The 25,425-nt window shown below is 41.7% G+C and overlaps 1 protein-coding gene across 1 annotated transcript in view; it reads left to right on the top strand.

Annotated features, from left to right (window-relative positions):
* Positions 1-25,425, top strand: part of ANTXR1 (ANTXR cell adhesion molecule 1) — a gene marked incomplete at its 3' end in the record, with an annotated part of 253,466 nt that overhangs the window by 11,693 nt on the left and 216,348 nt on the right. The window contains exon 2 of the mRNA XM_079720921.1: positions 21,635-21,706. Coding sequence (XP_079577047.1) covers positions 21,635-21,706 — 72 coding nt within the window. The remainder of the gene's footprint in view (positions 1-21,634; positions 21,707-25,425) is intronic.

Below are 25,425 nucleotides of genomic sequence, written 5' to 3'. Positions count from 1 at the left end.
ATTTCCCACCCAGTTCGCTGAAATGTTCTCTACATTGGTCTCTTTACCTCCTTTTTTTTTCTTTGTACCTTCCCCCCTCCCCTATACTCTCGACACTGTTACCAAATTGATCTTTTTAGAACACAGATTTAATCTGGACAACATCTCCCCCAACCCTTCAACCTCTAAACACTTCCAAAGTTCTTTCAGTATAAAATGGAAACTCCTTAGCGAGGTATACAAGAGCCTTATTTCTCCAGCCACTATGTGTTTCCCTTAGCTTCATCTCCTACCACACCCCAGACCCTTGCAATGTCCAGCAAAACTTGCTGTGCAGTTTCCTGAACTAACCCATGCTCTTTCTTGCCTTTAGCTGTAATACCCTTTATCACCATTTCCATCTTTATATAGGTGATGCCCTCTTATCCTTTGAGATGATGACTGGCACTTGGTCCCCTCCCCTCACTAGTTGTGGGCCTCCTGTGGTACAAAAAATTAAGAACAGTCATCTCTTTACATCTCATCTTTATTCAAAATCCGTTCCTTGTTCAGGATCCCTCAACCCCATAACAAATCATAACACATGATAAGCAGCAGAGAGGTCCATTATCAAAAGATGGAGAAGAAAACCCTTAGTGTGTGTCCTCTGAGGACTCATTCAAGGGCCTTATCTTCTTTTCCTCAAACCTGCTGATCAACCATATACAGTTCATTCCTGTAGGAACCACCTAGAACAGGGCCTTCCCGATACCTTTTGGCAAAAGATTATGTTCAGAATTATAGTCATCATTCCTTACATAAAAGATAATGCAAGGGCTTCCCTGGTGGCGCAGTGGTTGAGAGTCCACCTGCCGATGTAGGGGACACGGGCTCGTGCCCCGGTCCGGGAAGATCCCACATGCCGCAGAGCGGCTGGGCCCGTGAGCCGTGGCCACTGAGCCTGTGCATCCGGAGCCTCCGCAACGGGAGAGGCCACAACAGTGAGAGGCCCGCGTACCGAGAAAAAAAAAAAAAGATAATGCAAATACCAGGTTTATGGAAATTATATAACAAAGAAGAGAAAAATGAATTATCCTAACTGTAACTATACACCAGTTACAATAATAAGCAATATAAGGTAAAAGGAAATACAAGATACCATTGGACAGCCATAATCTAACCGTAAATAAATGGATGGCCCAGTACATTCCTGGACTGTGCTTGTCCCAATATAATTATTATTTTTAAGATTTATTTTTTATTTATTTATTTTATTTTTGGCTACATCGGGTCTTAGTTGCAGCACACGGGATCTTCGTTGAGGCATGCGGGATCTTTCATTGTGGCGCGTAAGCTTCTCTCTAGTTGTGGCACGCAGGCTCCAGGGCGCATGGTCTCTGTAGTTTGCGGCACGCGGACTCTCTAGTTGTGGCCCACGAGCTCTGTAGTTGTGGCTCACAGGCTTAGTTGCTCCGTGGCATGTGGGATCTTAGTTCCCTGACCAGGGATCGAACCCAGTCTCCTGCATTGGAAGGTGTATTCTTTACCACTGGCTCACAAGGGAAGTCCCCCAATGTAATTATTAGTGGCTTCCTAGTTTACTCTTGAAAGTGTTTCAGTTTGGACTTTAAATTATATGGTCACCCTGATTATTGACCGTCATAAAAGACACTATCAAAGGAACAAGAGGAGAGGGTTGAAGGCCAAATGGGTGAATCCCCTTGTATACCTTATCCCATTAAAATGGGCAACCAGTTGGGGACTCCTGATTCCATCAGGTACCCCGATTTTAAGCTGCCCTGGCATCCCCACTCCCAAATTCCCATAACAATTTGTGGAACTTCTCCAATACTTCTCCCTAACTAAACATTTAGCGCTATGAATTGGAATTGTGTCTTTCCTGACCCGTCCACGGGGAGGCAGTGTTGCTCATGTGTTAAGAGCACAGGTTTAAACACCAGGAAACAGACGTAGGAGAGTAGTGTTTGGACTAAGAGCATAGACTCTAGGGTTAGAATTTGAATCCCAACCCTACCACTTACTAGCTGTGTGTCCTTAAGCAAGTCACTTAATCTCTTTGTGAACTCAGTTTCCTCACCTGTGACAAGGGAGCTAATAGTATTATCACATAGGGTTGTTGTTCTCAGAGCTGAGTCCTATGCACACATAAGTGCTCATTAAGTGCTAGCTATTATTATTGAATGGCAATGAATGTAAAGTGCTCAGCACAATGCCTGCTGCTTAGTAAGTACTCAATACATGTCGTGGTGTAATTACTAATCTTTATAGATCCTAAAGGACCTACCAGGCATTAAAAAACATTTTGCTGAATCAATACATATTCTCTGTTGTATTTATGCATACTACAAATACACCCAGCAAGAAAGAACTGAGAAAGGTCCTATGCTTTAGCAGAAATAAAGGCACTGGTGACTTTTGGAAGTGCTGTTTCAGGGCACCATAAATGCAGAAATTAAGATTTAATGAGCTGCAGGGCTTACTCTGAGATGAGAAAGGAAAGAAAGTTTGTTGATGACTTCTGAGAAAGAAGCTGGACATGGACAGTTAGCTTCTCACTGCCTCTACCACCATCATCTAAAACTGCCCCATCCCCCAAAAGAGAAGGTCTCAAGGAGGCATCTGGGGTAAGCCTGCATCAGGTCCAACCACTGAGGACAGCAACACTGACATGCAATACACTTGTAAGAAATTACACTAGAAACAAAGCAGATGGGTTGAGTTTGAAGGAGGTCAGCTGGGGTCAACTTTCAACTCTGTTGCCAAGTTTAAAAAAACATGTAGAAGAAGATTATGGAGGAACCCCAAGAACAATCCCAAATCTGGAAGTGAGTTTGAAGTAAAGAATGGGACATAAGGAGGATGAGAGGCATCTCCGTAGAGCCCTGCTGCCCTTGTGCATCGGCATCACACAGAGGCAGCTGCGCTGGACAGTCAAAGGCGAAACCAAGCCACTAAAGAGAGAGTGCGTGAACACCAGGCATCTTCGTGACAGTGATTCTGTCCAGCATTGCTGAATCCTCCTTGTAGATCTGGGCTTCCAGAGAAATGGCAGAGTTCTGTCTTTGATTATGTGGATGCAGCAGGGATCAGGAATGAGCACAGTGTGAACTTGGAGTAGACACCAGGCCAAAAAACCCGACATATGGCAAGCTGGAATTGGTGTAACCGTGTCCAAAACAAACCCACAAACCTTGCAAGGATTAGGTTCCTTTGTGAGAAGTGATGAGGAGTTATTCCATTCCCTGCTCTCCCCTAATTGATGAAACAATAACATAAGCTTACTTTAGCCTTTAAGATCAACTCCCTTCCCCCAGATTAAGTTCTTAGAGAAGTTTATAAGTGTGAAGACAATGCCATATATACATATATATATGTAGTATTGGGGAAGCAAATAGGAGACCCAGTTACACCTTCCCATATTGAAAGATGAAAATAGGGCCTACAAGATTTTACCAACTGAAAATAAGTGGTGAAAACAAAATTCCTGAGGTGGAAGAACATGTTTATGGAAAGAATTTTCAACAGCAAAAGAGGTCAGTTTTAGTACCATATGTGTTATGATTTCAGTGAAGTTAAATAATAAATTTGTGAAACAGGTGATAAAATATGAAAAGAGAAGAAAAGGGATCTAGAACAGTTAAAGAAATATAAAGTATATGGGAAAGTGTAAAGTTATAAAGTCACCTCAGAAGCAGTAAAGAGCAGGACTGACAATGAAGAAAATAAAGGAAGAAGGCATGTTTGAGAAATCCTCATACTTCGAATAGGAAATGAGTTATACAAAAGTGATTAGAGGGCTTCCCTGGTGGTGCAGTGGTTGAGAGTCCGCCTGTCGATGCAGGGGACATGGGTTCGTGCCCCGGTCCAGGATGATCCCACATGCCGCAGAGCGGCTAGGCCCGTGAGCCATGGCTGCTGAGCCTGCGCGTCCGGAGCCTGTGCTCCACAACGGGAGAGGCCACAACAGTGAGAGGCCCGCATACTGCAAAAAAAAAAAAAAAAAAGTGACGAGAGAGAAGATGATAAATAATGAATGACAAAAATAGATATCCAATATATCAGATAATTTGGGTTGCTAAAAAATAGTCCAGAAGAAACATTCAAAGATTTGATAGAAGAGAAGTTTCCTGATTAAAAAACAAAAACCTGAAAATGCAGATTGAATAAGCTTATCAAGTAATAATCAAAATTAATTAAAAGAGATGAATACTTAAACATTTCCTGGTAAGAAATTTTAATTTCAAGCACAAAAGAATAATTTTATGAATGGGAGAAGATACAGGTTACCTACAAAGGTTCTGCAACATTAAATGGTGGAGAACTTTGATGGATAAAGTTATGATCTAAAATGTTACACCTGTCAATATGTCACTTACATGTGAAGAAAATAGAAAGACGTTTTCAAATACATATGGATTCTTCTAAACGGGGAGTAGGGATAATTTTCTTCAAGAAATTACCCAATGAGTGAATCAAGGCTTAAAAAAAACTTTAAAATATAATAGTGATTATATAAAAGAAGTCGCAATGACCATCAAAGCCATTTAAACAAATATATGTCTTATTAGTATTTTCAGTAAATTTTGAGATATTACATCAACAAATAAGAGCAGTCTGTCATGAGAAAGGAACAGATGAAAATAAGAAACGTTTGGAGAGAAAATATGCTGTTTCTGAATATTCAAGTTCATTGGAAACAATGACCACCACACTGAATATTGCAAAAGTAAATTCAGCTCATCAGAAGACAGTTTAAGAAACTTTTTCCAGAACTCAAGAAGAAAGAATACAGAGATTAAAATTATGAGACAAGGGCTTCCTTGGTGGCGCAGTGGTTGAGAGTCCACCTGCCGATGCAGGGGACACGGGTTTGTGCCCCGGTCCGGGAAAATCCCACATGCCACGGAGCGGCTGGGCCTGTGAGCCATGGGCACTGAGCCTGCGCGTCCGGAGCCTGTGCTCCGCAACGGGAGAGGCCACAACAGTGAGAGGCCCGCGTACCACAAAAAACAAACAAACAATAAATAATAAAATAAAATTTAAAACACTTAAAGAATGGATTCTCAAAAGAGAAAGTAAAAGTAAATTTTTTATGCAGGATAGAAAAAGATTTCTCATATTACATTCATATATATCCCCCCAAAACTGTCATTTATCGAACTCCCAAACTCCTCCTCTTCCTCCCAAGCCTACCTACTGGGTAGTGGGAGGGCTGGAAATCCTTAAATTTTGAACCAAAGTGATGACAAGGGTCCAATGTGATGATTTTTAAAAATTCCGTTAGGTGAAATGTTGTCTTTGCAATTTTTCCCCTCCTCCCAACCTCCCCAGTAGAATCTAGACACTCAAGAGGGACTGATTTGCCCTTGGAGGTAGGTCCTTTAGTTTTGGACCAAGTTGGTTTCATGGCAAGTCCTATCACATCTTCAAGGAAAAGAAAATTTCAATAAAGTTTAACTCTCCAGAAAATAGAAAAGATGAAGTTTCCCAATTTATTTTAGGAAGCTTGCATATATCTGATATCAATATCTACCAAAGATAACACATATAAAACTTCGGACCAAATTTGAATAAAAACTTTAAATCTGAAATCAAATATCATTAAAACAAAACTAAAAGTACAGTAAAAGAGTAAAAACTTATTCTAGGAATGCAAGAGTGCTTTTACATTTAGGAAATGTATTAAAATAACACATTTATTTTGAATGCTGAAGATGAAAACCAAATTATTTTCTCAGTAGAATCTGAAAAGACATCTTTCTGAATACTTGTGTTCAAAGGATATAGAGGATATGAATAATAATTAATGGGATTGACTTAATAAATATATTTTGAACCCTATATCCCACAGAGAATAAACTTTCCTTTCAAATACCCATGAAATATTTATTAGGTAGCAAAGAATGCCTCCATATATATCCCAAGGCATAACTTTTCCAGTCCACATTCTCAGCAATAAATAACAGGAAATGAATAGTGAAAGTACACTAAAGCTTCAGCTACCAGGAAAAAAAATATAGATTTTTATATTATCTTGTCAGGAGGAAGACTGAAAGAAAGTGACTGTCTAGGACAGAGGTTAGCAAACTATGACCTGCAGCCTGTTTTTCTTTTTTTTTTTTTTTTTTTTTTTTTTTTTAAATTTTTTTTTTTATTAGTTTCTGCTTTATAACAAAGTGAATCAGTCATACATATACATCTGTTCCCACATCCCCTCCCTCATGCATCTCCCTCCCTCCCACCCTCCCCATCCCACCCCTCCAGGCGGTCACAAAGCACCGAGCTGATCTCCCTGTGCTCTGCGGCTGCTTCCCACTATCTATCTACCTTACGTTTGGTAGTGTATGTATGTCCATGCCTCTCTTTCCCTTTGTCACAGCTTACCCTTCCCCTTCCCCATATCCTCAAGTCCATTCTCAAGTAGGTCTGTGTCTTTATTCCCGTTTTACCCCTAGGTTCTTCATGACATTTTTTTTTTTTTAATTCCATATATATGTGTTAGCATACGGTATTTGTCTTTCTCTTTCTGACTTACTTCACTCTGTATGACAGACTCTAGGTCTATCCACCTCATTACAAATAGCTCAGTTTCGTTTCTTTTTATGGCTGAGTAATATTCCATTGTATATATGTGCCACATCTTCTTTATCCATTCATCCGATGATGGACACTTAGGTTGTTTCCAGCTCCGGGCTATTGTGAATAGAGCTGCAATGAACATTTTGGTACATGTCTCTTTTTGAATTATGGTTTTCTCAGGGTATATGCCTAGTAGTGGGATTGCTGGGTCATATGGTAGTTCTATTTTTAGTTTTTTAAGGAACCTCCATACTGTTCTCCATAGTGGCTGTACCAATTCACATTCCCACCAGCAGTGCAAGAGGGTACCCTTTTCTCCACACCCTCTCCAGCATTTATTGTTTCTAGATTTCTTGATGATGGCCATTCTGACTGGTGTGAGATGATATCTCATTGTAGTTTTGATTTGCATTTCTCTAATGATTAATGATGTTGAGCATTCTTTCATGTGTTTGTTGGCAGTCTGTATATCTTCTTTGGAGAAATGCCTATTTAAGTCTTCTGCCCATTTTTGGATTGGGTTGTTTGTTTTTTTGCTATTGAGCTGCATGAGCTGTTTATAAATTTTGGAGATTAATCCTTTGTCAGTTGCTTCATTTGCAAATATTTTCTCCCATTCTGAGGGTTGTCTTTTGGTCTTGTTTATGGTTTCCTTTGCTGTGCAAAAGCTTTGAAGTTTCATTAGGTCCCATTTGTTTATCTTTGTTTTTATTTCCATTTCTCTAGGAGGTGGGTCCAAAAGGATCTTGCTGTGATTTATGTCATAGAGTGTTCTACCTATGTTTTCCTCTAAGAGTTTGATAGTTTCTGGCCTTACATTTAGGTCTTTAATCCATTTTGAGCTTATTTTTGTGTATGGTGTTAGGGAATGATCTAATCTCATACTTTTACATGTCCCTGTCCAGTTTTCCCAGCACCACTTATTGAAGAGGCTGTCCTTTCTCCACTGTACATTCCTGCCTCCTTTATCAAAGATAAGTTGGCCATATGTGCGTGGGTTTATCTCTGGGCTTTCTATCCTGATCCACTGATCTATCTTTCTGTTTTTATGCCAGTACCACACTGTCTTAATTACTGTAGCTTTGTAGTATAGTCTGAAGTCAGGCAGCCTGATTCCTCCAGCTCCGTTTTTCGTTCTCAAGATTGCTTTGGCTATTCGGGGTCTTTTGTTTTTCCAAACAAATTTTGAAATTTTTTGTTCTACTTCTGTGAAAAATGCCAGTGGTAGTTTGATAGGGATTGCATTGAATCTGTAGATTGCTTTGGGTAGTAGAGTCATTTTCACAATATTGATTCTTCCAATCCAGGAGCATGGTATATCTCTCCATCTATTTAAATCATCTTTAATTTCTTTCATCAGTGTCTTATAATTTTCTGCATACAGGTCTTTTGTCTCCTTAGGTAGGTTTATTCCTAGATATTTTATTCTTTTTGTTGCAATGGTAAATGGGAGTGTTTTCTTGATTTCATTTTCAGATTTTTCATCATTAGTGTACAGGAATGCCAGAGATTTCTGTGCATTAATTTTGTATCCTGCTACTTTACCAAATTCATTGATTAGCTCTAGTAGTTTTTCGGTAGCATCTTTAGGATTCTCTATGTATAGCATCATGTCATCTGCAAACAGTGACAGCTTTACTTCTTCTTTTCCAATTTGGATTCCTTTTATTTCCTTTTCTTCTCTGATTGCTGTGGCTAAAACTTCCAAAACTATGTTGAATAAGAGTGGTGAGAGTGGGCAGCCTTGTCTTGTTCCTGATCTTAGTGGAAATGGTTTCAGTTTTTCACCATTGAGGACAATGTTGGCTGTGGGTTTGTCATATATGGCCTTTATTATGTTGAGGAAAGTTCCCTCTATGCCTACTTTCTGGAGGGTTTTTATCATAAATGGGTGTTGAATTTTGTCGAAAGCTTTCTCTGCATCTATTGAGATGATCATATGGTTTTTCTCCTTCAACTTGTTAATATGGTGTATCACATTGATTGATTTGCGTATATTGAAGAATCCTTGCATTCCTGGAATAAACCCCACTTGATCATGGTGTATGATCCTTTTAATGTGCTGTTGGATTCTGTTTGCTAGTATTTTGTTGAGGATTTTTGCATCTATGTTCATCAGTGATATTGGCCTGTAGTTTTCTTTCTTTGTGACATCCTTGCCTGGTTTTGGTATCAAGGTGATGGTGGCCTCGTAGAATGAGTTTGGGAGTGTTCCTTCCTCTGATATTGTTTGGAAGAGTTTGAGAAGGATGGGTGTTAGCTCTTCTCTAAATGTTTGATAGAATTCGCCTGTGAAGCCATCTGGTCCTGGGCTTTTGTTTGATGGAAGATTTTTAATCACAGTTTCAATTTCAGTGCTTGTGATTGGTCTATTCATATTTTCTATTTCTTCCTGAGTCAGTCTTGGTAGGTTGTGCATTTCTAAGAATTTGTCCATTTCTTCCAGGTTGTCCATTTGATTGGCATAGAGTTGCTTATAGTAATCTCTCATGATCTTTTGTATTTCTGCAGTGTCAGTTGTTACTTCTCCTTTTTCATTTCTAATTCTACTGATTTGAGTCTTCTCCCTTCTTTTCTTGATGAGTCTGGCTAATGGTTTGTCAATTTTGTTTATCTTCTCAAAGAACCAGCTTTTAGTTTGGTTGATCTTTGCTATCGTTTCCTTCATTTCTTTTTCATTTATTTCTGATCTGATCTTTATGATTTCTTTCCTTCTGCTAACTTTGGGGTTTTTTTGTTCTTCTTTCTCTAATTGCTTTAGGTGCAGGGTCAGGTTGTTTACTCGAAATGTTTCCTGTTTCTTAAGGTGGGATTGTATTGCTATAAACTTCCCCCTTAGAACTGCTTTTGCTGCGTCCCATAGGTTTTGGGTCATCGTGTCTCCATTGTCATTTGTTTCTAAGTATTTCTTAATTTCCTCTTTGACTTCTTCAGTGATCACTTCATTATTGAGTAGTGTATTGTTTAGCCTCCATGTGTTTGTATTTTTTACAGATCTTTTCCTGTAATTGATGTCTAGTCTCATAGCATTGTGGTCGGAAAAGATACTTGATACAATTTCAATTTTCTTAAATTTACCAAGGCTTGATTTGTGACCCAAGATATGATCTATCCTGGAGAATGTTCCATGAGCACTTGAGAAAAATGTGTATTCTGTTGTTTTTGGGTGGAATGTCCTATAAATATCAATTAAGTCCATCTTGTTTAATGTATCATTTAAAGCTTGTGTTTCCTTATTTATTTTCATTTTGGATGATCTGTCCATTGGTGAAAGTGGGGTGTTAAAGTCCCCTACTATGATTGTGTTACTGTCGATTTCCCCTTTTATGGCTGTTAGTATTTGCCTTATGTATTGAGGTGCTCCTATGTTGGGTGCATAAATATTTACAATTGTTATATCTTCTTCTTGGATCGATCCCTTTATCGTTATGTAGTGTCCTTCTTTGTCTCTTCTAATAGTCTTTATTTTAAAGTCTATTTTGTCTGATATAAGAATTGCTACTCCAGCTTTCTTTTGATTTCCATTTGCATGGAATATCTTTTTCCATCCCCTTACTTTCAATCTGTATGTGTCTCTAGGTCTGAAGTGGGTCTCTTGTAGACAGCATATATATGGGTCTTGTTTTTGTATCCATTCAGCCACTCTGTGTCTTTTGGTGGGAGCATTTAGTCCATTTACATTTAAGGTAATTATTGATATGTATGTTCCTATTCCCATTTCCTTAATGGCTTTGGGTTCGTTATTGTAGGTATAGTCCTTCTGTTGTGTTTCTTGCCTAGAGAAGTTCCTTTAGCATTTGTTGTAAAGCTGGTTTGGTGGTGCTGAACTCTCTCAGCTTTTGCTTGTGTGTAAAGGTTTTAATTTCTCCATCAAATCTGAATGAGATCCTTGCTGGGTAGAGTAATCTTGGTTGCAGGTTTCTCTCCTTCATCACTTTAATTATGTCCTGCCACTCCCTTCTGGCTTGTAGAGTTTCTGCTGAGAGATCAGCTGTTAACCTGATGGGGATTCCCTTGTGTGTTATTTGTTGTTTTTCCCTTGCTGCTTTTAATATGATTTCTTTGTGTTTAATTTTTGACAGTTTGATTAATATGTGTCTTGGCGTATTTCTTCTTGGATTTATTCTGTATGGGACTCTCTGTGCCTCCTGGACTTGATTAACTATTTCCTTTCCCATATTAGGGAAGTTTTCAACTATAATCTCTTCAAATATTTTCTCAGTCCCTTTCTTTTTCTCTTCTTCTTCTGGAACCCCTATAATTCGAATGTTGGTGCGTTTAATGTTGTCCCAGAGGTCTCTGAGACTGTCCTCTGTTCTTTTCATTCTTTTTTCTTTATTTTTCTCTGCATCAGTTATTTCCACTATTTTATCTTCCACCTCACTTATCCGTTCTTCTGCCTCAGTTATTCTGCTATTGATCCCATCTAGAGTATTTTTCATTTCATTTATTGTGTTTTTAATCGATGCTTGATTCATCTTTAGTTCTTCTAGGTCCTTGTTAACTGTTTCTTGCATATTGTCTATTCTATTTCCAAGATTTTGGATCTGGGAAATAGAATCTTGGATCAGCTTTACTATCATTATTCTGAATTCTTTTTCAGGTAGACTGCCTATTACCTCTTCATTTGTTAGGTCTGGTAGGTTTTTATCTTGCTCCTTCACCTGCTGTGTGTTTTTCTGCTTTCTCATTTTGCTTATGTTACTGAGTTTGGGGTCTCCTTTTTGCAGGCTGCAGATTCGTAGTTCCCGTTGTTTTTGGTGTCTGTCCCCCGTGGCTAAGGTTGTTTCAGTAGGTTGTGTAGGCTTCCTGGTGGGGGGGACTAATGCCTGTGTTCTGGTGGTTGAAGCTCGATCTTGTCTTTCTGGTGGACAGGTCCACGTCTGGTGGTGTGTTTTGGGGTGCCTGTGGCCTTATTATGTTTTTAGGTATCCTCTCTGCTAATGGGTGGGGTTGTGTTCCTGCCTTGCTAGTTGCTTGGCATAGGGTGACCAGCACTGTAGCTTGCTGGTCATTGACTGAAGCTGGGTGCTGGTGTTGAGATGGAGATCCCTGGGAGATTTTCGCTGCTTGATATTATGTGGAGCTGGGAGGTCTCTTGTGGACCCGTGTCCTGAAGTTGGCTCTCCCACTTCAGAGGCACAGCACTAACTCCTGGCTGCAGCACCAAGAGCCTTTCATCCACCCGGCTCAGAATAACAGTGAGAAAAAGTAGAGAGAAATAATTAGTAGAAGAAAGAAAGAGAGATTGAAAGAAAGGAAGAAGGGAAGTAAGGAAGGAAGAAAGAAAGAAAGGAGGGAGGGAGGAAGGATGGAAAGAAAGGAAAGAAAGGAGGGAGGGAGGGAGGAATGAAAGCAAAAGGAAGAGTGAATGGAAGAAGAGAGGGAGGGAGGGAGGAAGGAAAGAAAGAAAGAAAGACAGGAGGGAGGGAGGGAGGGAGGAAGGAAAGAAAAAGAAAGTGGAAAGAAGAAGGGTGGGAGGGAGGGAGGGATGGAGGAAAGAAAAAGAAAGAAGGAAAGGAGGAGCGGAGGGAGGGAGGGAGGAAGGGAAGGGAGGAAAAAAAGAAAGAGCAGGTAAAGTACAATAGAATAAAGTATGAAATATAGTAGCGTTATTAAAATTAAAAAGTAATTATTGAAAAAAAACACGGACCGAAAGAACCCTGGGACATATGGTGGAAGCAAAGCTATACAGAGAGAATCTTACACAGAAGATTACACATACACATTCACAAAAAGAGAGCAGGGGGAAAAATCAAAAATCTTGCTCTCCAAGTCCGCCTCCTCGATTTGGGATAATTCGTTGTAAAAAGAGGAAAAGGGCGAAAAGTCTGAAATCTTGCTAAGTCCACCTCCTTAATTTGAGATAATTCGTTGTAAAAAGAGGAAAAAAAAGGGGGGGGAAAGTCTTAAATCTTGTCCTCAAGGTCCACTTCCTCAATTTGGGATGATTCGCTGTCCATTCATGCACTCCACAGACGCAGGGCACATCAAATGGACCGTGGAGCTTTAATCCGCTGCCTCGGAGGCTGCACAGAGAGATTTCCCTGTCTCTGCTCTCACAGCTCCCGGGTCTCAGCCTTGGACCTGGCCCCGCCTCTGCGCGTAGGTCGCCGGAGGGCGTCCGTTCTTCGCTCAGACAGGACGGGTTTAAAGGAGCCGCTGATTCGGGGGCTCTGGCTCACTCAGGCAGAGGGGAGGGAGGGGAATGCCCTCTCCTCGCGCACCAGGCAACAAAAGGGAAAAAAGTCTCTTGCCTCTCCGGTAGCTCCAGACCCTTTCCCCGGACTCCCTCCGGGCTAGCACTAACCCCTTCAGGGTCTCTTCCTGCCGCCAGCCCCAGACCTCTCCCTGCGCTCCGACTGAAAGCCGATACCCGAGCCTCAGCTCCCAGCCCCGCCCGCCCCGGCGGCGAGCAGACAAGCCTCTCGGGCTGGTGTGTGCCTGAGGGCACCGATCCTCTGTGCCAAAATCTCTCTGCTTTGCCCTCCTCACCCCTGTTGCTGTGCTCTCCTCCGCTACTCCGAAGCTTTCCCCCTCCGCCACCTGCAGTCTCCGCCCTCGAAGGGGCTTGTAGTGTGTAGAAACCTTCCCTCCTTCACGGCTCCCTCCCACTGGTGCAGGTCCCGTCCATATCCTATTGTCTCTGTTTATTCTTTTTTTCTTTTGACCTACCCAGGTATGTGGGGAGTTTCTTGCCTTTTGGGGGGTCTGAGGTCTTCTGTCAGCGTTCAGTAGGTGTTCTGTTGGAGTTGTTCCACGTGTAGATGAATTTCTGATGTATCTGTGGGGAGGAAGGTGATCTCCGCGTCTTACTCTTCCGCCATCTTCCTCCGGCTCTCCCAGCCTGTTTTTCTAAATAAAATTGTGTTGTCATTTAGTTCATGTTCCGTCAATGGCTGCTTCTGTGCTACAATAGCAGAGTTGAGTAGTGGCCACAGAGACCATATGGCCCACAGAGCCTAAAATATTTACCATCTGGCCCTGTACAGAAAAAGTATGCTGACCCCTGGTCTAAGAAAACATTTGCACCCCAATAGAAAATGGGCAAAGGATACGATGCCAGGGTCAGCTTCATGGTCATGGGACCTGTGTGGTCGCCCAGGGACCCGCACTTAGAAAGGTCCTGCCCTTAGTTTAATGCTCTGCTGTTGCCATCTTGAAATTCTTAATAATTTTTGAAAAAGAGGCCCTGTGTTTTCATTTTGCACCGGATCCTACACATTATGTAGCTGGTCCTAACTGATCCACCATGTTTTAAAACAAAGAAAGACAAATAAATTGTAAATATGAAAAAAATCTGTGGCCTATTATTAAATACATTCAAATAAAAGCTATAATGAAAACTCATCTTCATTTATAAAACTTACAGATATTTGAGAAAGAGCTAATCCTGAGTGTGGGTAAGAAAACGAGCACTTCATACCTTGCTCCCGGGAGTTTAATAAATCATGACTCTGAGGAGTGAGTTACAGTGACCACCGTTCTCAGGGTAGAAAAAAACTTACGCTCACTATACTTGAGTGTAGAGAAAATAACTTGAAGCTGCTTTGCTTATCTTCAAAAGACCCTCCTGCTGGGTGCAGGTGTAGTGAGGAGAGGAGGCACCTTTCTTCCAAATGGGAAATCCTAGCCCAGTGCAAGAATTTAAACACTCAGTAAATTTCAATCTTTTCAGTCTTGCCCTGCCCCCACTTCTCTCACTCCTATGGCTCTGTGTTTGAGGGGGGCTTATTGTGTCCTTGTGGCCTGCACGTGAAGGGGGCCTCTGAGTCTTCTGGCAGCCACAGTACCATCCCTTGTCTTGTCATGGTCACCTGGTGTTCATCCACCGATCGCATTGGTGGCTTTGACTGGTGGCCCTCCTTTATCACACCTTGGTGTGCGTTTCAATTATGGGAAGTACCTTTTGGACAGCTAACCAGTTCTCTGTTCCCGTAACAACAGCAACAACAACAGTTTTGTGTTGAATTTGCACCAAAATTACCAATACTTGATGTGAGAAAATGTCTTTAGGCTTTTCCTGGTGCGTGAGTGCGCACGCGCACGCACATTAGAAAAGGCACATTGGTGGAGGTGAAAGGCGTACGTGTTTTGCTCTAATATCTTTTTGGTCCTTCACAAGAAAAACACAGTTTACATCTTAACACAGTGTATGTGCGTTACTTACACATAGCTGACTAAACGTTTCATGTAGCATGACTTTCTGCTATGGTATGCAATATATCTGATGTTTCTATTCTATTTCATTTTTATTAACTGTTGGCAACATCCCACCAAACTGATTTCCCAAATCACTAATAGGTTGCATTCCACAGCTTGAAAGTCATTGTTGTCATAGCCATCAGTGAGATGTTAGGAAATTCCTCACGCATCAGTACGGCGGGGCTGGGGTCTCCAGATGCAGACAGGAGCAGGGTGGGTAGCCGGTCTACTCCAAGTACAGTGCTCAGTGGCTTGGTTTGGGTCTGCACTGGTATCTGATGAAATTGTTGTGGAGGCAAGGGTGGAGGCCAAGCTTTTTGATCAGGAGGGAGGCTTGGCCATGACCCCAGTCAATCATAGGAGGACAAGGGCTGAAGGTCTGGGCTGGGTTTCGGGCTCCAGCCAGTTAGGGTGCGGGGGAGGCTAGGAGGAAGGAGAGGAGGGCCAAGGAAGAAGCGGGGGAGTGGGATGGAGGTGAGGAGGGGGGATACAGATGAACACGGGGCCAGAACTAATTGCTGGTCCTGCTTAGTTGCGCCTGAGGCTGCCATACTTTCCCAGGATTAGCTGGGGACCTGGGTGGGTCACTAAGGACATGAATGACTTCAGCCGGGTGGGGCCAAGGAAAAGCAGGACCTGACAGTTTTATGATTTCCATCCTTACTACGACTCTGCTTTTCCAGAATTACAAGACTCCTGGGTGATGGCTCCAACTGCAAGCTCTTTTCTCCCGTTTCGTTTTACCCTAACCCATGTGCAAAGGGTGAGGAGGGACAATCTTAACTCAATTTGGCCCACTTGATTCTTTCTGACTGGTTGTATCTGTGGTTAATGGAAAGAGCATGTGTTTTCTAAGGAGCTTAACCACAGGGAGGTTTGGAAACTCACATAAACACAAAAGAATGTGTTTCAGAAACAGATCAAGATGAGACTCAGGGTTCTTATTTTGCTCTTACTCTTTACATATCAAACCCTTGGAAATAACTGAGCAATAATCTGAGGGCCATGCGAGGTTTCACACAAAACCCCTCACTGGGAACACACAGTGAATGCACTGTCACAAAAATGTATTGACTTCTTATCATGTTCCAGACACTGGAGAGGGCGTAGAAAAACAAAAATAGCTAAGGAACTCTGGAGCTGCTCCAGCTGTCACCTTCTCATGGGACTGGTGGCTTTGCCTCCTGATGGTCTGGGGAGCCCTTCTCAGAGCCAAGTCAGGAGGTGGTGTGAAGAGGGGTTGACTCTGATTTTGAGTGGACCCGGGTGTATTGAGTGAATCTTTAAACACAGAACTCTGTAGGGCTGTAATGAAGCAGAATTCCTGGGAGGCTACTTGAATACCAAATTTTGCTGAGATTTATACTTGTGGAACCAAGGCATGAAATCCCAAGAAGAGCCTGAATCCTCCACACCATCTTGATACCCAGTTGTTGACCCATGGAAATCTTCAGGGGCTAGAATTGCATTTGAGTTAGGATTTAATTGAGTCAAATATCTGGGACATTTCACATCCACTGACTTCTAAAACATAGATATTTCAACTCTTGTCTATAGTTAGTCAGCAGTTGTGTGTTAAAAGCAATTTTAAAAACAAAACAAGACAAAAAAAAACCACAGCAGAGCTCAATGGAATCTTTCCCAGTAATACTTATATTTGGGCTAGGAAGGAGTTTTTATTTCCACCGTGGGGCTTTGGGAACAATGGCTGGGTGAGCCATCACTAAAAAGAACATTGGGGCTCCATAGCTGGGATTTTAAGATCAGTAATTCTTAAACAGGTTGGCATGATAAATGAGATATTTTACACATTATAAGGTGGAGAGAAGCTGCCACTTCCCCACCCAACACCCTACTTCTCCTGGCTATGACCAGGAGTCCACTTAGGTCCTCAGGGTTGAAAAGAAGCCAAGGTCTGAACATGGACACACCGTCCTGGGTTGATTATTCTGGGACTAGCTACTAGATCAGATTCCAAACCAGAAAATCAGTTTACAAGGCAAAGTGTGGGTAAGACACGCACATTTTAACAGAAAGTCCAAACAAAATTAAAGACCCAGCATATCTATCCCCATGAGAGAAGGGCAGGAGTCTGGTTCAAGTCTTAGTGGGTAGTTTCCAGATCCCCCATGGATGAAGTAGTTAAGTAGCTAGGAGTCCATCTGTGGTCAATGGGTGGTGGTGAGGCAGGGGAGAGGACCATGGCACCAGTCAGGCAAGCCCCTTGCTCCTGGGGACATCCAACATGCTCACCTCCTTGATAAAACCAGAAGCAGCCGCCACGGGACTCTTTCCTTCTCTAAGAGGTGATTTGATCTTGGGGTAGGACAGAATGCACATGTGTGGGTTAAGAAGCTCAGTCATGAGGACTAGAAGGATTCCAAGGTGCAGGTCTACATAACCCCATATTCCTCTGCCACTTTCATAGCTGAGGCCCCTTGGGGTCCCATGGTAACCCAAGAGAAGACGAAACCGGTTTTGTTCCCAGAATCTTAGAAGGTTATGTTTACCCTCAGTGCTTGAGGGAATAGGCTATGTACATCTCAAGCGTGTCACAAAGAGGGTATATTTTGGTCCAGGCTTATATAATTGTGTAAAGAATGGTCACGTGTAAATATGAAACAACAAACCTCAACAGTAACAGGACAATTATTAGTAGAGCTAGGATGGGAGAAGCAAACCTGTCAGTATCTCCTTCCCTCTCATTTTATCTTAAGGGCCTCATTTTATTTTCTTCCTGAGAAAATAGAGCACCTGTCAATTGGCAAGAAAGTGTTCCAGATAGCTTTAGACTTTTCTTAACACTCCAGGATATTTCTTGGGTCTTTCCTTATATCTAGCATCAAGAAATCAGATGAATACCAATATTGTCTAAATTTTACATGTCAGTCAGACAGAAGAATAGTGAAAATGAAATGTTTTAAGCCAAAAGAAAATGTAAATTAATATTGGGTGACCCTTTTTAATAAGTAAAGGAATGCAAATGATTTGTGGCCAATCCTTGAAAACAAAGAAATAAACTCAAAAAGGATTTACTCGTAACCCCTGCTCCTTTAGCAGACAGCCAAAAACAGACCCCCAGTTCTAGTTCAAGTTCCTGATTCACCTATACTTTGCCTCCCCTCCCAGTTTAATTCCCTCACTACAGGACTTCTCTATCGATGAGAAAATCAAACATGGAATAGAGGAGCTGTGGGGATTCCTCCCTAATCATAGGTGTCATACCCTACCCCTCAGGAACCAAAATTTCAGATAGTACTTGTTTGGGTGATATGGACCAAAACACAGCATTGTATTTCAGAAGTGGGCACAGACAATCAGTGTTCAAGGAAATCTCTTGATTCCAGTGGAAAGGAGTTGTAGAATTATAACTGGACTAGCAGTCACATAGTGCCTCTTCTGAAGCACATATACAGCATTGGGCCAGATCTGCCAGACTCTCACTAGGATCCCCAGGACCAGAGCATCTACCCCATAGCTGAAGAAAAGGAGCCAGGACCAGTCTTTGAGATTTGAAATATACAATGGAAGCTTGTCCAGGAGGATGGCTGGGATTCTAAGAAAAGGCTTTCCAAAGCTTTAAAAGTGCAGGGCTGGGATATACTGTTCTGCTGAGCTTTTGGGAGACCCCCAGCTTGCATTAAGCTCAGACATCTACTGTTGATGATTAGGTAGGCCCGTTCACCAAGGGGCTGTGCTCTAGAATCCTTGACCCATCTGGGAAGGCTCCTCAGGTTCACATAGGATCACAGGAATTGGCTGGAGCTGTCTGAGCCTCAGGCCCAGGGTGTTCATCCAAATGAGACCGGAAGAGGTGCTGTCCAGCTGGCAAAAGATCAGGAGGCATCCATGAGCAATAGAGACTTCTCCCCATGATCTTCTTCCTTCCGTCCAACAAACAGGTAGATGCTGGAGAGGCAAATATCCTTAAGACCCTCACAAGGGGAGCTGGAAAAAAAAAGTGATTGCAACCCAGTATCAGAGGATGGTGACTGAGAGATGTACACGGTGCCCTGAGAGCCTGGGGCAGGAGCAATGAGCCCCATCTGTGTTGGTCAAAGGCAGCAGGCAGAGACCAAGTTGTGTCTTACAGAATGAATAGGAGTTTGCCAGTGTGGACATTGCATGTCCCAAGCAGATGGAATGTATAAAGGCTGAGAAATTGGAATAGAAAAGTTTATTGGAAAAGGTTTATTTTTTATAAAAGAGCCCCTGCCCCCTTCTCTCCCTGATCCCTTTCCCCATCTCCCCAACTTCTCACCCCTCTACCCTGTGGGCTTTATGCTGCTGCCCCCTGAAACTGCTTGCTCTTCCCCAAACAATTGTTTAAAAAAGCATTTCTATATTTATCAGAACAGTTGAATGTTTTTTCAAATGTTGACTTACCATCCTTCAGGGGATTGCCTGTTCTGATCCTTTGTCTATTTTTCTATTGTTTGCCTTGTTAATATTTACTTGTACCAACTATTTACATATCCTGGACAGTAATCTTTTGCCTTTTTTATTTGTTGCAGACATCTTCTCTCACTCCTTTTCTTTTCTTTTTTTTTAATTTTTGTTTTATTTGGCTGTGTCGGGTCTTAGTTGCGGCATGCAGGATCTTTCATTGTGGCTGTGTGGACTTCTCTCTAGTGGCAATGCACTAGAGAGGCTTAGTTGCCCCACGGCATGTGGGATGTTAGTTCCCCCATGAGGGATCGAACCCGTGTCCCCTGTACTGGAAGGCGGATTCTTAACCACTGGGCCACCAGGGAAGTCCCTCTCACTCTCTTCTTGTCTTTATTTATGGTATCTTTTGTCATCCAGAATTTAGACCCTTCAGATAGTCAAAATTATTCTTTTCTTAAAAAACAATTCCTACTTTTTGTATCTGGTTAAAGAAACCCTTCACTAACATGATGACAAAAATCTCCTTCTATAATTCACTCAATGGATTGAAAGTTGTGTTTTTCCCATTAGGTTTTTTTTGGGGGGCACAGGCTCCGGACGCGCAGGCTCAGTGGCCACGGCTCACGGGCCCAGCCGCTCTGCGGCATGTGGGATCTTCCCGGACTGGGGCACGAACCCGTGTCCCCTGCATCGGCAGGCGGACTCTCAACCACTGAGCCACCAGGGAAGCCCCTCCCATTAGGTTTTAATACATCCAGGGTGACATTTGGTATGAGATAGTGATCTGATTGGTTGTTTCCAACTATAAATCCCTTGTCACAGCATCACTTATGGAAGGGTTCATTCTCGCTCCCCAGTTTGAATCACCACTTTCACTGTATAGAGAGACCTCACATACATCGAGGTGTGGGCTCTCCATTTTACTCCTTTCCTTCTACCGTTCTATATCATACACATAGGGCCACTATATGTGATAGGGCAAACTTTCCAACTTTGTTTTTTTTCATTATTGCCTTGATTACTTTTAGAACTGTAATCTTCATTTCATTTTTGGAGTCAGTTTTTGAGTTTAACAAAACTTCCTTTCAGAATTTTTCCTAGAATTGAAGTTATAGATTAACTCGAGGAACATGAGATATCCTTATGATACGGAACCTTTCAGCACATGACCATAACATATTGTATCACTTCTGCTCAGGTCAGACAGACATATCATTTCTGGATATGGGGCAGAAGAAACTAAATTTTCCTCATAGAGATGGAATACACTCAACCAGAATGAGAATTCCTAAAGATATTGCATCATGAAAAGGAAGGCCTAAAATCTGCTTTGCCCAAAGTCATCTTAAATATCTATAAAATAGTCTGAAACCAAGACAAAATAATAATAACTCTCTAGAAGTTAAAATTAAGATACATGAGTGCATAAAAAATAAAAGTAATCTGAAAACAGTGGAAAATGTTTGCAGTACAAAATGTCAGAATCAAAGGAGCAAACTCTAACCTCAAGAATTATTAGAATGACAGGCAGAAATGCAAGGCTCAGCTGAAACAGATCCTTAAGTGAAAGGAAAGAACATCAAAGCTACAGAAGAGTGGGTTAGAATAGAAAAACTTACTGTGAAGTTAATGCAACAGATTGTAGTACGAGCACTATGGAAAATACTTAGAAGCTGAACTGAAGCAGTAGTAAGTCGTATCAGTGAAACAGAAGTCAACCTTGGGAAATAAAGAAGCCCGCTTCCAAATCTAAAATGCTATGATCCCATCTGTCTTAGAGGAAGTTTCCCTCTTGTTTCAGTAAAGTTTCTCTCTTTTTATTAAAGAAAGGCTGTATTGTTTTTCTTCTTTTATTTATTAGTATGACTAGTTATATTAGATATCCTTAAATGTTGAACTATCAATACATTCCTGAAATAAATACCAATTCATTAATTAGTATTCTTTTGGATTCCTGCTGGATTCAGTTTGCTAATATTTTATTTACAGATTTTTGAATGTGTATTTACCAATGAATTTGGACTCTTCCTTTTTGAGGAGGGGGATTTGTTTATCTTTGTCTATTTGGGCACCTAGTTTGTGCTAATTTCATTTAAGTGAATTGGAATCATTTTTCTTCTCTAATCAGAGCAATCAGTTAAAGAGCACAAAAATAACTGTTTCTTAAAGATTTGAAACTAAACTGTGAATCTGGTTGGGCCCAGGGTTTTTTGTTTTCTTTTCTTTTGTTTTGTTTTTAGCGTATGAGTGTGTGGAATGGAGTGGGAAGGAGTAGGAGGTGGAGTGAAGGGAGTTCTTTACCAAAATTTCTCAGAATTCTAACATTAAGTCTAAGCATCCTTTTAAATAATTTCCAAAGTTATGGAAATTTCAGATAATGAGCCCAGCTAGAGGATAGGTCAAAGGTACAATAATAGACTATATGACACAAGGTAAAGACAAATGAACACCTGATTAAGTCACATCTGTTTTATTTTCCTAGATCAGGAAGTGTGCTGCACCACTGGAATGAAATCTATTACTTTGTGGAACAGTTGGCTCATAAATTCATCAGGTGAGAAATATAATGAGTAGTTCTCTGTCATGAGTAAAACCAGCCTGTTTGCTATTCTACTAATTATTAACCACTTTGGGGATGCTTTTTGACAAAGGTAGACTCTCAGATCTTATAAGAGAGACTTGACTTTGTTTTCATCTTTGCCACATATTAGAATAACTTCTGGCTTCGTGTTTTCAAGAGGACCCTGATTTGGTTATAAGACCAACATTTTAACTTTCTCCCTCTCTTGTCAAATAATATCCTTCTAGAAGGATCGTTAACATTTTCTTTCACGGTGCATCATGCTGGGGCAATTGGCTCATTCTGGCTGGACCCATGTGTAGAGGCTGTAAGGTGTAAGGTAACCAACTCATCCCAGTTTGCCCAGGACTTTCTCGGTTTTAACACTGAAAGTTTCACATCTTGGGAACTCTCCTCAGTCCTGGGCAAACCGCCATGGTTGGCCAGCCTGGCTATATGCCTTATCAGGTAGAATCCTCTGAGCATTCTTGACACCACTTTCCAAGGAAGGACAATGCAGTTTTGAACATTGTCACTATACACATTGCAGGGGCCTTGGAGGTCCTACTTTCTAATAAGTATAGACACCCACTAGTAAAAGAAAGGAGGTCATTTCACCCTCCTTGTGTGCAACCTCCAAAGGACAACACAACTGTGATAGCATTAATGGATATGCTTGAAGCCAGTTGTCAAGGTCTTTGGTGAAATTGTTCTGATCATTGTAAATTTGAAAGCAGCTCCAACCCTGCTTGATGGCCTCTGTAGAGTCTTCCAGCTGATGTGAGTAACCATATACTTCCTCTTTGAATATGTTTTTTTTTTTTTTTTGCGGTTCGTGGGCCTCTCACTGTCGCGGCCTCTCCCGTTGCGGAGCACAGGCTCTGGACGCGCAGGCTCAGCGGCCATGGCTCACGGGCCCAGCCGCTCAGCGGCTTGTGGGATCCTCCCAGACCGGGGCACGAACCCGCGTCCCCTGCATCGGCAGGCGGACCCTCAACCACTGCGCCACCAGGGAAGCCCTGTTTTTTTTTTTTTTTTAATTTCAGAAGACAAGTTGTCCTCTGAGACCAGGGTCATGACAAATGTGTTCCCTGCAAATTCACTTACTGGTCTCAACATGTACCCACCGCTTGATTGGAGGGAGAGGGTTAAGAGGTGTCCTCTCTGTTATGCCAAAAATTGGAAACTACAGCAGGAAGCACCTACACCCAGATGAAGGGAGAAAACAGAGGCTGGGAGGAGACAGGCGGGAAAAGTAGAGGAAAAGAAGAGAAGGAAATACATGGATGGTATTAAAAACAAAGTTAAGAGAATTGTACAAGCTTAGAATTGAAAGGAACAACTTCCCAAGCTATACTCCGAGGTGTTCACTAACCCCCAGCTTGAATAGCTCTGGTGAGAAACTGCTGCCTTTTGAGGCAAACAACCCAATAGTTGGATGATTCCATTTTCCATAAGAGTCATTTTTGTCATTGACTCATAATGTCCTTTCCTACACTCTCATCCATCTGGAGTGATATAAAACAAATCTGCCTCCAGACACTTGAGAGTATCTGCTATGTCTCTCTTTCCTCTAATGGTTTTCTGTTCCTTCTAAAGCAGAGGAGTCTCCTGGAAAAAGCTTTGAAGTTAAGCAGATGTGGATTTTCATCCAAGCTCCGTTGGGCAACCATAGCAATTTACTTACCTTGGTTGAACCCTAGTTTGCATGTGAAAATTATACGAGAAAATGTGTGCAAAGCAACTAGCCCAGCACCTGGCTAAGAGTGAGCATGCAACACTTCTCTTCCCCAGTTCCTTCAGAAACTCCAGACACTTTGCTATTTTAGATTCAAAGACGTTAGAGGTAGGAGTTGGGGGAACTAAGAGAGCCCTTAATCCAGTCCTCTTCATTTTATAGACAAAGAAACTGAGGACCAGAGTAGTTGACATGGCTTAATCTAGACCACAAGGCACTTTCCTTTAATTGTCTCCTCTGGCCCTCTTTGGCCATGGACCCTCCTCAAAGTGTGGCACCAAGACACTACTGCCATGCAAACTCCAAGAGGAGGGTCTGTCTTTTGTTGCCTGCTTCAGCCCCAGGGCCTATAGTAGTGCCTGGCACACGATACCTGCTCAATCAGTAATATAACTTTTCACCTTTTTCTTGAAACCCCCAACCTGAACCTCACACCCATCACTCTCAGCAAAGAACTTCACCTCCTATTTCACCAAGACCCCAGAGAATAGCAAGCAAGGAATTACCTCCTATTCCAATCCTCCTCTTAAAAGATGGATGCATGCCCTTCCCATCGTCTCTGAGATTCAAGTATCCCTCCTATTTAATGCCTGTCCTTCCATTTTAGTCCATTTTATCCCATTGTCTCCAATATCCCCCAGGTCTTTGTTTCTCTCTTATATTTTTCTCTACCTTTCCTCTGACTCCATTTCCACTATCAATAGACATAACCTCATCTGAAAAAAAACAATGAATTTCCTGATCATGTCTTCCTATAGATGCTACCTTAATTCTTTACCAGTTTCTCACTCAAATATCTTTAAAGACTCACCATCTCCATATCCTTACTTCTTATTCATTCCTTAACCCACTCCCATCTGGCCTTCATCCCCACCCTCGACCTGCTTGCTCTCACCAAATTCCCTAAGTGATGCCCTAGAGGACAAATCCATTGAGAGCCATGCAGTGCTTGTTCTGCTGGGTAGAGGAGTTTCACTGGATTCAGATTTATCTCTCCTTAAAATTCTCTCCTCCACTGGCTTCTGGCTCTCCTTTCATCCCCCGCCCGGAGCCAGGCCTTTAAATGTTGGTTTTGGTTCTGGTTTGGCTCCCTTCCCTTCTCCCTGCTGATACTCTGAACAATTTTACTCACATTAGTATGCTGAGAACTCCCAAATTATGTCTCCAGCCCAGATTCATATACCAATTACCCCTTGGAGACCTACATTTCCTGCATTTCAAATTCATTCTTTCCAAAGCTTAACTCTATATAAGGGAGGCAGTATAACATAGTGGTTAAGAGCCTAAGTTCTAGAATCAGAATGCTTAGTTTTAAGCCCTAGGTCTAACACTCTCCCACTGTGTGACTTTGGGAAAATAATTTTATCTTTCAGGGTCTCAATTTCCTTTCGTGGAAAATAGGAATAATAATAGTAATGATCTCATAAAGTTGTTACAAGTTTAATGAAATAATACATGCAAATCACTTACAGTAGTGCTTGGCACATAGTAATACTTGATAAGGTTGGCCATTATTATATTATCATGATAATTATGATTTTATTATCATTTCTGATGTGGTGTCCTCTTGGCCCAGCACTAGTGAGGTAGTAAAAGGCAGCATGGTGCCATGGACAGGGAGCCCAGGTCTTTTTCAAAAGGCCAATTTCAATTCACCAGGTGTTGCTTGGGCTCCTACCAAGTATTACACACCATGCTAAAGGGTTTCCGAAGATGCATCAGACATATGGTAATGGATGTAGACTTTATCTTGGATGAATTAGGAGCCATTGGAGGTTTGATAGCAGATGAGTGACTAGATCTGATTTATATTTTAGGAAAATAATCCTGGAAGCAGTGTGAGGAATGAATTGGAATGATGAGAGGCAAGGTCACCAGCTAGGAAACAATAACTATTGTCAGGAAAAGGGGGAAGGTTTGGGGAAACATTTTAGGAAGTGGGAAATATAAGATTTGGAGCCAGGTCAGGTATCGG

The sequence above is a fragment of the Hyperoodon ampullatus genome (assembly GCF_949752795.1).
Source record: "Hyperoodon ampullatus genome assembly, chromosome: 15".
In the NCBI taxonomy this organism is placed as follows: domain Eukaryota; kingdom Metazoa; phylum Chordata; class Mammalia; order Artiodactyla; family Ziphiidae; genus Hyperoodon; species Hyperoodon ampullatus.
Note: the sequence above shows the minus strand (reverse complement) of the source record. Positions and strands in the feature narration are given on the sequence as shown.